The following is an 11,216-nucleotide window of genomic DNA, read 5'->3' on the forward strand; positions in this document are numbered from 1 at the left end:
TGCTGGCTCTGCTGTTTCCATGCCTGTATTAGATAAAAGCAATAAGTAAAGCTCATCTATGGTATTTTTGGTAGCACAAACAAGTGTGTTGATAAATAAATCGCCTGCAGCCTCAGCCCACTTGTTTCTCAAAAGGAAACGGCCCTCTAAGAGTGGGTGCCCACTTCTTTTACCTCACTGCTATTTTTAGCCTGTGAAAACTTTCCATTGAAGACCTGCTCCTGTCATTTCCTGGGCAGAGCAGGCAGGAAGCTGTGAGTGAGCAGGAGGAGCTGCCCCAGGCTGGACCAGCCTCCCTGCCTCTGGCTGCTGCCTGCCCTGCAGAGCATCCCTCCCCGGGCAGCCAGATGTTCCAGCCCGCCCCAAAGCCAGCTGTGGCAGTGCCAGCTGGGACACTGGGCAGCAGCACAGGGCAGCAGTCCTGCTCTTCGTGCCCAAATCATCTCCAGGAGGCACCAGCCTGGCTCAAGTCAGGCATCTCCCAGCTGGAATTGGGAATTGCTGAGCCATGGGCCGTAACTGGTGGGGTTTTTGAGCATGGAGTTCCTGGAGTACAGCCCCCCACGTCCAGCAGCAGCATGGAGCTTGGGAAAAATACAGATTTTGCTTGCTCAGAGACAAATCCCAGCATGCAGAGAGGAAGGAGATTTCAAACCATGAATTGTAACTATTAAAAACTAATTAATGTGTTCCCTTTCCTACAGACTGGGCACCAGTTTTTTTAGATAGGGGGAAGTAGTGAAATTGTATGTTAATTAATGTTTTCTCATAAATATTTATTAGAAATTGGATAGAATATAGAGGACCCTTACAGCTGCAAACCTGAGGATTAATCAGACTTCGGTGAGGGCCTGCTTTGGTTTGAGTTAGTCCCTGTTTCAGCCCTTAAATATCAACAGGGAGAAGTAATTTAGATCTGGGGTCTGAAACCTAGAAAATTCAGTTTTATTGTTTTAAGGCAAATTAGTCAGAGTAACTAAACAGCTTCCACACCATGATGAATACAGCACCAAGGAGCTGCAGGTGAAATGGAGCCCCAAAAAAGGCAGTTCTGGAGTTCTGCATCAAAATGCTTGTGGTTTAGGTCTCTCCTAATCAAAGTGCAGAGATTTCTGCACTTAAATTCCAGGGAGCACCTGAATTCTGGAGAGAGAATTGTTGTTCCAGGAGGTGCCAGAGGGTGCTTTAGGCAAGTGAGTGTGAAAAGTTGCCAGGAGGCTTTGGCTGTTGTAAATAAAGTGATATTGTTGTGACTTTTAATCAGACAGCAAAGTTCTTCAGTGTCTTCCCTTGAGCTTTATTAACAAGCCTGTCCCAGCCTCTCCCAGTACCTTGGTGCTGCATGCAGGTTGTTTGTGCTCTAGTCTGCAAATAAATGGTAATAAAGATGTAAAGCACATAATAAAGTAGAGTCTAGAGTGTGATTACAAATTACAAAACATAAACCACCAAGTGCAAACTTTTTCACCTGAATTGCAGTCCCTGTGTTTTCATCACTGTCTACTGTATTTCCTCCAAACCTGGCCTTTTTATCTTTAAAATATTTTTCTTTCAGCCTAGTAAAAATGTTGGAATGCTTAGATACCTGGAGATGTTTCTTTTTGCCCCTGGGGTAAGGGCAGTGTCTGTGGCAGAGGGAATGTGTGTGAGGGATGTGGCAGGCCCTGGGCACAAGCTGCAGCCCCTCTCTGTTTTATGGCACCTGAATCACCTTGAACACAGTGAAATTCCCTCTCCCCCCTCCTTCCCCCTTCCCTTCCAAAAACGTGTAATGGGGGCAAACAGGACCGCTTAGGTTTTAATAAAATGAAGTTCTGAATGCAGAGGGGATGTTTGCAGCTTGACTGCCCAAGGATTGCTTTTACTTTTTACTTGTCGTGATGTTGGAAGTGCTTTAATGTTTCCTCCTCTCTCTTTTATTTCCCAGTTAACGAAATTATCAGGAAGGAATTTTCTGGACTCCCTGCCAGAAGTCAGACATAGAAGAAGAGATTTGCGAGACAACTTTTACCGAATCCTTCCACAAGTGACCTCTTAGACCCTTCCAGTGCCCCTGCAGCCTCTGGCTTCCTTTGCAGCTCATCTCCGGGCAGAGGCTCAGCGCAAGGAACAATGAATTGGCACCAAGCGACAGCCTTGGCTGAGCCCCTGGCCACCTCTGAGTGCAAGCAGCACGGAGGACACCCTTCCTTCCATCCACAGACCACATTGTTCTCCTGGAACACAGCATCTGTCTGAGGAAACACTTCAAGCCTGCTGCAAGCCATCTGTCCGTGCATCCGTCCGTCCGTCCAGCGGGGACAGGAGCTGCCCCTGGGCTGGCTCAGAGCTGGGGGGACGCTGGGGGTGGGCAAAGGGGAACACAGAGTAATATATTCCATGGGAGAGCAACACCATCCTGCAGGTCACTAACACTGATTTGCCCTCCAGGGTTCACAGCCCTCCTGAGAAATGGTATTATTGTGGGAAACTGAGGCAGCCAAGCTCGCTCAGCCTTCATCCAATCCAGGATCAAAAGCCAGTTTGCTCTGAGCACTGTGTTGGTATTTCAAATGGGAGATCTCAGCTGAATCCGGGAGTTTTCTTCATTTTTCTCATCAGGCTGGATGGGAATTTGAAGGAGAAGGATTCTCATAACCAACCAGTGAAAAGAGCAATTCACCTGCCCCAAGGTAAAATAATCCCAGGTAAAACAGAGATTAATATATAGGAGTCACAGTAAATCCAAAGATTCTATGATTGTTCCTTATTAGTATTTAGGCATTGTATGAACACATCTTAGATATTTTCTCTCTAACAAATTGTTGCTGTTTCTTTCATATAGAACCTGCTCTTGGCTCATAACTTGTCTCATTTAGCAGCTGGAACATTTACTCACCCAAGCTGCAGAGGAAAATAATTGCATCTTACAGAAGCCATACATTCCAGAGAAAATAGACACTTATTTATATTCACCTGGCCTCTTTAGCTTTGCACAGCTAGCAGCAATTCCTGGAAAGGTTACATTTCCATGGGAGTTAGTATTTTGTTACGTTTTGCTTCGTGTGTTAGAATATCCTGTCCTGACTCCTGCTTAGCACATCCCAGGTAACCACTGCCACCTGCAGTTGTACAACTTAGAATATTTAGGGGAGTCAGGGATAAAAAGGCTTCTGAGTGGGTAATCAGTGTACAGTAAAAAAGATAGCCATAATATTTTAGGAATTACATAGTAATCTTTCCTGGTTTTATAAATAAGGAATGCTGATATTTTCAGCAATGCAGAGCCTGAGGTCTGCTCTAGAAAGCAGAGTGAAACTAATCCAGTTTTCAGTTGTGTCCCAGTAAACTTGGCAGAGTACCAGCTCACAGCAGGAATGAGGGGATGGGAATACAGCAGAGAAGCCTCAAAATTGGTTCCCCAGTGTCTCAAGAAAGATTTTGCACAATCCCTGCAGAGCACGTGCTTGGTCCAACAAAAATCTCTTCAGGACTATCAGAAGAATATATTTTCTGCCACTGAAAACTGGTACTTAAACTCTGCAGGGTCTTGGGGTTTAGAGTGGGAGACAGAAGCATTAGGTTCTTCAGAACCCCTGACCTGGGGCTAAAATTTGGCTCTTGAACAGAAATCTGAATTTCACAGGAGCAGCTCTGAACTCCAGATTCAGCCCAGCTCAGATCCAGAACCAGAGCAGAGCCCTGCACATCCCACCCTGCCTTCTATTCCTGCTTTGTGGGGTTCAGATCTTTCCCCCCAAAATGAGTTCCTGTATCCCAGCACCCAGAACTCCTGGGGAGCATCACTCTGCTCCTCTCCTCGTGAGCTCTGCCCCTCGGCCTGGGCCTGCAGAGGTGAAAATGGCTTTTTTTCATTGCTGATTTTACAGAAACAAAAGTGAGGCCCAGCCTTGCTGAAGAGGGGAATTCCTGTTAGACAGCACTCAGCAGGACCCGCTGGCTCACACGCCTCAAAAAGCTATTTTGGATTGTTAAAAGCTGTCAGTGGGCCAGAAGCTGACACATATTGAGGGGTTTTTAGTGCAGTCTGATGAATTAGACAATTCTGACATATTCTAAAGGCCAGAAGTTGCCTTGTCAGAAGTCCTTTTATATAGCTGAGTAAAAGAACAGACCAAATGCATCTCCCAGTTTCACACTTGGATGTATCAAAGGTTTTCCATGATCCAACCTGTAAAGTATAGGAGAAATTTTAAAAACAACCCAGAAACTCTTCCACAGAAAAAAAAATAATCCTCAGATTACTGGCAGAACCTTCTCTTTTGCTGGATTTTAAACAGGAGCTGAAAGAAGCCCAGGAAGGTCTTTTCAGATCTGTGATGTGCTGCTGCTGCTGCTCTGGTGATTGTCTGCAGCAGCTACTCATCAATTTAGGAGAATCATTTTTTGCATATTTATTCTTAGATGATATCAATTTAGAAAAGGGGCAAAGTAAAATCTAGTGCTGGATCTGAGCAAAGAACAAGGTCAGTGTGTAAGTTCTGCCTTCGGGACTGTTGAGGCTGAAATGTCCTTTTAATAAGAAGTTAATTAATGTGCTACAGGTGCTCTAGCCACGCTTGCATTGGCTGTATTCCTTCCTCCTCTTTACTGCATAGGTATTAATCTGTGTACATATACAGAGTAGAATGTCGTTTATATAATACACCCACACAGACAGGGACTATTTGCAAGGGCTGGTAGTGGCAGGACAAAGGGGGAATGGCTTCAAACTGACAGAGAGTTGCTTTAAATGAGAAATTAGGATAAAAATCCTCCCTGTAGGGGTGAGGAGGGCCTGGAACAGGAATTCCCAGAGCAGCTGTGGCTGTTGTGGATGCCTGGCAGTGCCCAGGCCAGGCTGGACGGGGTTTGGAGGTGTCCCTGCCATGGCAGGGTGGCACTGGGTGATGTCTGAGGTCCCTGCCAGCCTGGGCCATGCCCTGCTCTCTGTGGGTGCATTATTTTATCCGTGGTTAGAAATGAACCCCCCTCCTGTGCTGGCTCCCAGCCCCTGAGCAGCTCAGCGTGGAGGCTTCACCCCCTGTATTCTGTTTTTTAGGGGTTCAGCCACAGCTGCACGAGCTCAGGCTCTGCTGCCCCATCTGCTTTTCCACGCAACAGCAGTTAAATAATTCAGCTTCAACCAACTTTGTATTTATTTCCGGAGAAAAGGAGCATCCTCAGACATAGTGTTGTGCATTGTTGTCTCTTTAAAAAGGAAACTGATATGTTAAAATATATAGCTAGGCTGAGGAATTTCAATATATGCAGTACTAAATTATTTCCTGTTCTTGCTGAGCAGTGTTCTTCCAGTGTTAGTATTTCTGTTATGAGTACAACTTTCTCTCTGTACAAGCACGAGCTTAACCTTGGAAGAGTTAATAGCATTTTGTGAGCAATTTGTTCTCACTTTATCTGGAAGACAGCCATATTTGCACATGAGGAAATTCTGGCTTTCCTCAGTTATCTGAATGTTTCACCACAGTGCCTTCCTGCCATTGTACCAAAGGCCTGCAAATGTCTTGTCTGCAGGGTGAATAACTCTAATGCGTTTTCCATCAAAGTTGCACCATGTGAAGTTCATGGGGCACGTTGGAACTCAAAAGTTCATCTCTTTTTATTTGTCTTGTGTGTGTGCGTGTGCATTTTTTTTTTTTTAACTTCCATTTTTCCATCCGAGCTTTGGCTGCAAATACAGGATGAGCTTCTATAAACTCTGCATCAAATATACATAGAATAAAAATCATCATTCATGATATGTAAACAGTCTGAGAGTGGAATGGGAGTGGGCAGATATCAGGAAGATTTTTTTTTGTCAGTTATGAGTGTTGGAAGTCGGGTTTGCCAGGAGAGGAATTGCTTGTGAAGATGCTTGCAATGAAATACGAAGTCCTGGTTTTGTTTTTCTCCATGAGAATGAGCAAAATGTGAGATCTGAGCAACAGCAGTGGAGTGAAAGTGTCTCATGTATGTTGTTTTTACAGGGAGAAAGAATGTAGAAGAGTCATGGGTTTTGCACTTGCTTTATTTGTATCCGTGTAAATATGTACCCCTCCATTCTCCCCGTAGGAATTCAGCATTTCCTGAATGTAGAGGATTTCCAAAACCAGCACTATGTTATTCTCTCTTGTATAAAAAGCTGCTGCTTCACAACATATCTAGACCAGTTCTCAAAGTAGCTAGCATGTTTTATAAATGTATTTTGTAATCCCTATCTTTACAACAAAAGTGACTGTGCTCTTTTTCTGACCAAATATGCAACAACTTTTGGATTGAGGTTTGTATTTATAAAGGATCAGTTTTCATTTTCTGAATGCCTTACTTTTCTATGCAATTGTTGTTGAATTGTTGTTGTCCTAAAAAAAAAAAAAAATGTATTTGATAGATTTCCCAAAGACTTCAAAGACAGCTTTAAACGCTTGAGAAATATGTTTCTAAATATTTCAATCTGACTTCTTCCCCTGCATTTCTTTCCAAATTGCTACTTAATAGGGAACAATGATCTGCCAGATGGGACTCAAGAAAATGACTGTCTTAATTTCAAATCTTAAACTGATTCAGATCCTCATAATTTTTGCACCACTTAAAATCATCTGATGTTCCAGTTTGGCTGCAATTCTGAGTGTTTGTTATTTATGTTCCATATTCCTGTGCAATAGGAAGAGATGCCACTGCTGGGTCTCAGTGGGGTGAATTGTAGAATTCTCCAGAAATCAACTCTTTTCCTCATCATTTACATTGCAGTGGTTTCTTCCCTGTGAGGCAACACTCTGCCATCACACGTGGAAGGTTGTAATTCTTTATTCATCTCAGTTCAGAATGAATAATCCACCTTTTGGAACGTTTGACATCAGACTGGCATCTGTATCTTTAATATCTGCTGGTTATAACTGCAGGGCCCAGAGCTGATACCAGCTTCTCTAACTACCAGCCCACTCTGGTCTGTTTAGGGTTTTTTTAGCCATTTGTGTTGTTTCAGCGGTACAAAAACATAAATTAGTACCTGCACATTGCAATAAACTTCACCTGAAGGTGCTGATGCTGCAAAAGATGTCCTCAAATGCAAAAAAAATTACCTGGAGGGGTTGAGTTTTGTTCTTTAAGTCCTAAAATAGCAACATAGGGTAGAAAGCTCCAGAAGGAGCGAGTCTCAGAAATAAATGCTGTTTGTACAAGCCAGGAGTGGCAGAGGTGCTGCAGCTGCAGCAGTTGCTGCAGGAGGGACCCTGCCCTGCTGTGCTGGTGGCACCTGGGCACACAGAGCCTGCCCAGTGCTGGCCTGCCTGGCTCCCACAGTTTTGTCTGAGTGTATTTATGAAGTGACACCCCCCAGGTCAGCCCTCCCTGCCCTGGATGTTCAGGTAAAGCCAGATTTTAACAGACACACGAGTGAGCACTCGTCACTCACATCAACCCAACAGATGTCTTTTGAATCAAGTTGCCTGTTCAAAAACAAACTGTCACAACTGAAAAGGGGTTTATATCATTCACATTCCTACAACAACGTCGTTAACCTCCAATGTAATGATTTTTTTGCTATCTGTAAAGTATTTTTATATATTGCCTGTACTATGGTAGACTAGCAATAAATGAAAGGGCATCATCTGCTGCAAGAGTGTTTGGTCTGTTCTTAAATACCTTTAGTGCCTGTGATAAATGAATATCAGGGGCTGAGTCACCCGCTTGTCTTCTTGTCCTGTCCCCCTCAGGGAGACTCAGGAAGGAGCTGTGCAAAAGGATTTCAGAGCATTTCATCATTAATGAGCCGCTCAGCTCCCCTCTGGGCCGGGGTCCCACCCAGCTCCTGTGGCTGACACTGCTCACACCGAGACTTCTTCATTTCCTCCTGGTTCCTGTTTCCCTCTTTGAATTTTCTAGCCCCACCACCCAATAAAAAGCCCCAGACAACCCACACCAGCAGGGACTGCAAAGCCTTGACCTCATAAAGCAGTCATTGCATCTATGCAAGTGTCCTTCTGCATCAGTAGATGGACTCCATTTCACTTTTTTTCATCTAAATCTTAATTCTGCATTTCTCTGCTGGAGACACTAAGAGACATTTTCATACTGCTGTGCTGGAGGGGTGCCCAGAGCCCATTATGGCCCAGTGAGAGCTGAGTTTATACAGCATTCAATTAAAGACATTTACCTTAACAAAATCAATATTATCCTTTGCATTTAAACCCGGAGAATTCAAACCATATTCCGTGCATTTGTGGGCCACGGAGCAAGTGTGCTGCCTTGCTTATTCACAGGAGCCTCAGAGCAGGGGCCATGTGGAAGTTCTTAACTCCCAAACCCTGCACAAAGGCTGGGAGCCTCAGCAGCCAGACAGGCTTCGCCAACAAAGGAGCTGTTACTGGCTAGGAGAGAACATTTTATGATGAGCAAATATATGGCACACAGGATTTGAGCTTCATTCAGCAACAGGAAAATTTAAGTAACTTAACCTGGAAATTCCACAGCTCTGGTCTGAGTACTCGAGCACCTGACCTGATCCTCTGGCTTTAATTTACGTCTTGGGGCCGAATTAAAGGACTACAACAGCAGCCCAGGTTTTTCGTCTTAACGGGAAATTTCCTGGATTTTGTAGACTTAACTCGCTCTTTTGTAACCCTTCAGCATAGCTGACTTTTTTCCCAGTTTTCAGGGCAGCAGCAAGGAAGAAAAGCCCATGTTCCTAATGAACATCTGGGTCTCGTGTGAGCACTCGCGTGCTCCGCTGTGTAAATATGCATTTACAGCTTCTTTTGCTTTTTTGAAATACAGCTGTAATTTAGTCAATCTAAGGAGCTGCCTTTCAGCTTCAGAGCAGATTCTTTTCCCAATACATCATCACTGGCTTGCTCAGGTGGCCAGGCTCAACTGGGCTTCACAGGGAAGAGGAGCTCCCCCACACCATCCTCATCCTCCCTATCCTGTGCCTTATTTGGACTGGCTGCTCCTCTGAACTCAGCATCTCATGGTGTAGAGGGGCTTGAATTAATTTTATTTAGGGAAGGCAAAGGCCCAGCAGAGGATTTGAGCTCCTACTGACCCAAAAGGGCAAAACTGCAGAGAAAATTGCTGAGGTTTGAGGGATCACTTACCCTGAAATGCTGGGCAAGGGAGGTGGGAGAGGCTGGCAGGAGCTGCCCTGCACACGAGCGGGTCACAGGCAGGCACCTCTGCATTCCACAGACCAAGCTACAGCCAGATCCAGGAGGGCACGGGGGCAGCCACTAAAATAAAACCATTATCTGTTGCTCGGACATCCCCACAAAGAGCAGGATGCATTTCCTTGGGCTGCTGCAGCACAGGGTGGCAGTGCCATCTGCAGGGAGCTGAGCCACAGCCCGGCTGGGAGAGCCCAGGGGAGCAGGGAGGGACCCCGAGGTGTTGGATTATTCCCTTTCCTGACCCAGAGATGGGGCAGCTGAGAGGTGTTTGAAAAACTTTTATTCCATTTTCAGTCTCACATGAAGGGTGAGACAATACAGGTGTTGTAATTCACACCATCATAATCAAAAACTAGTTATTTCCTAATTACAATACATTATAAGTGTTTCTTGGCCTATCAGCTTTTTGCCATACAAATACCTTAAAGCCAATTAGTTAAAACTACCCCTCATGGGTCCCACTACAGTGCATCTTTCACAGTTCTGTTTCTCCAGTCTTATTTACAAAGCCATCCTTTGAAACTTGTTCCTAGTTCCATTTCTCTCTCAAGGATCACATCAGCAGACACAGGCTGACCCAGTGAGACTCACACAGGGCTTTCCCAAAGCTTTTTTTCCCACTTAGCTGCTAAAAGACAAAAGGGGGAATAGGGAGAGGAGTTCATCCCATTAAATTTATTTCTTGGTTGCTGAGAGACTTCAAATCTCCCTAATGAATACACACAGCACACTTAATTTTGTTTATGAAAACAGACTTATTGTGATGGCAAAAAGCATGAGTCAGTGCCCGGGGTGAGGGGAGAGCAGCAGCTGGAGACGCTCACCGAGGAGCAACGCCTCGGGGAGCAGAGCAGCTCTGCTCTCCAGAGAGCCAGGAGCTGCAATCCCTGCTCTCACACACCCCCGGGACACGGGGTGGGAGAGCTTCCCCAGGAGCTGCAGCTGAGCAGATACTGCTGGGAAACCTGCAGGGCTGCGGGGCAGCAGCAGACCCTGCACACCTGAGCCAGCCCAGCACGGCCCCAGCGTGCTCCTGCACAGCTCCCTGAGCCTGGGCTGAGTCCTGGGTTGGGTTCTACCAAAACCTGTCCCTGCCAAACCCTGCACACCTGAGCCAGCCCAGCACGGCCCCAGCGTGCTCCTGGCACAGCTCACCTGAGCCTGGGCTGAGTCCTGGGTTGGGTTCTACCAAAACCTGTCCCTGCCAAACCCTGCACACCTGAGCCAGCCCAGCACGGCCCCAGCGTGCTCCTGGCACAGCTCCCTGAGCCTGGGCTGAGTCCTGGGTTGGGTTCTACCAAAACCTGTCCCTGCCAAACCCTGCACACCTGAGCCAGCCCAGCACGGCCCCAGCGTGCTCCTGCACAGCTCCCTGAGCCTGGCCTGAGTCCTGGGTTGGGTTCTACCAAAACCTGTCCCTGCCAAACCCTGCACACCTGAGCCAGCCCAGCACGGCCCCAGGGTGCTCCTGGCACAGCTCACCTGAGCCTGGCCTGAGTCCTGGGTTGGGTTCTACCAAAACCTGTCCCTGCCAAACCCTGCACACCTGAGCCAGCCCAGCACGGCCCCAGCGTGCTCCTGGCACAGCTCACCTGAGCCTGGGCTGAGTCCTGGGCAGCACCCAGAGCTGCTGCTGGTCCCCACCAAACCCAGCAGAGCCTCCAGGGAAGGGGAAGCTCTGAGAGCCTCGAGGAGGAATTGCTGGTTCCACAAACCACGTTCCCCCTCCATCCCTGCGTCCCTCCTGATGTGTTTGGCATTTATTTCACTCAAAAATGAGCCAGGTGGGATCTGAAAGTGCTCCCAAGGCTTCCTGGCCTGGTGAAGGCCCTGAGCTGCACATCAGCAGGTGCAGAGGGAGCATTATTTCCTTGAGCTGGTTTGACTGCCCAAGAAATGTCTCACCACCGGAGTCCCTTCCCAAATCCCATCTCCCAAAGGGTCTCCAGTGTCCTGAGGAGCCCTGGGCTGTCACTGTGACACTGCCAGCAGCAGCCTGCAGAGCCAGCCTGGCAGGTCTTCCTCTGCTCCTCAAAACCAGCCCCAGCCCTTCCTGCCAGCGCTCGTGCCCTGTCT

General features: G+C 46.8%; 1 protein-coding gene across 9 annotated transcripts in view; it reads left to right on the forward strand.

The window, feature by feature from the left end:
* NFATC2 (nuclear factor of activated T cells 2) overlaps nucleotides 1-7,587 on the forward strand; it is a 92,202-nt gene extending 84,615 nt beyond the window's left edge. For all 9 annotated transcript variants that reach the window (XM_085558321.1, XM_085558317.1, XM_085558318.1 and 6 more), the window contains one exon: nucleotides 1,928-7,587. In XM_085558321.1, coding sequence (XP_085414447.1) covers nucleotides 1,928-1,983 — 56 coding nt within the window. In that variant the 3' untranslated portion in view covers nucleotides 1,984-7,587. The remainder of the gene's footprint in view (nucleotides 1-1,927) is intronic.
* The last annotated feature ends 3,629 nt before the right edge of the window (nucleotides 7,588-11,216 follow it).

Source organism: Lonchura striata, chromosome 20 (genome assembly GCF_050655825.1).
Source record: "Lonchura striata isolate lonStrDom1 chromosome 20, ASM5065582v1, whole genome shotgun sequence".
Classification (NCBI taxonomy): Eukaryota; Metazoa; Chordata; class Aves; order Passeriformes; family Estrildidae; genus Lonchura; species Lonchura striata.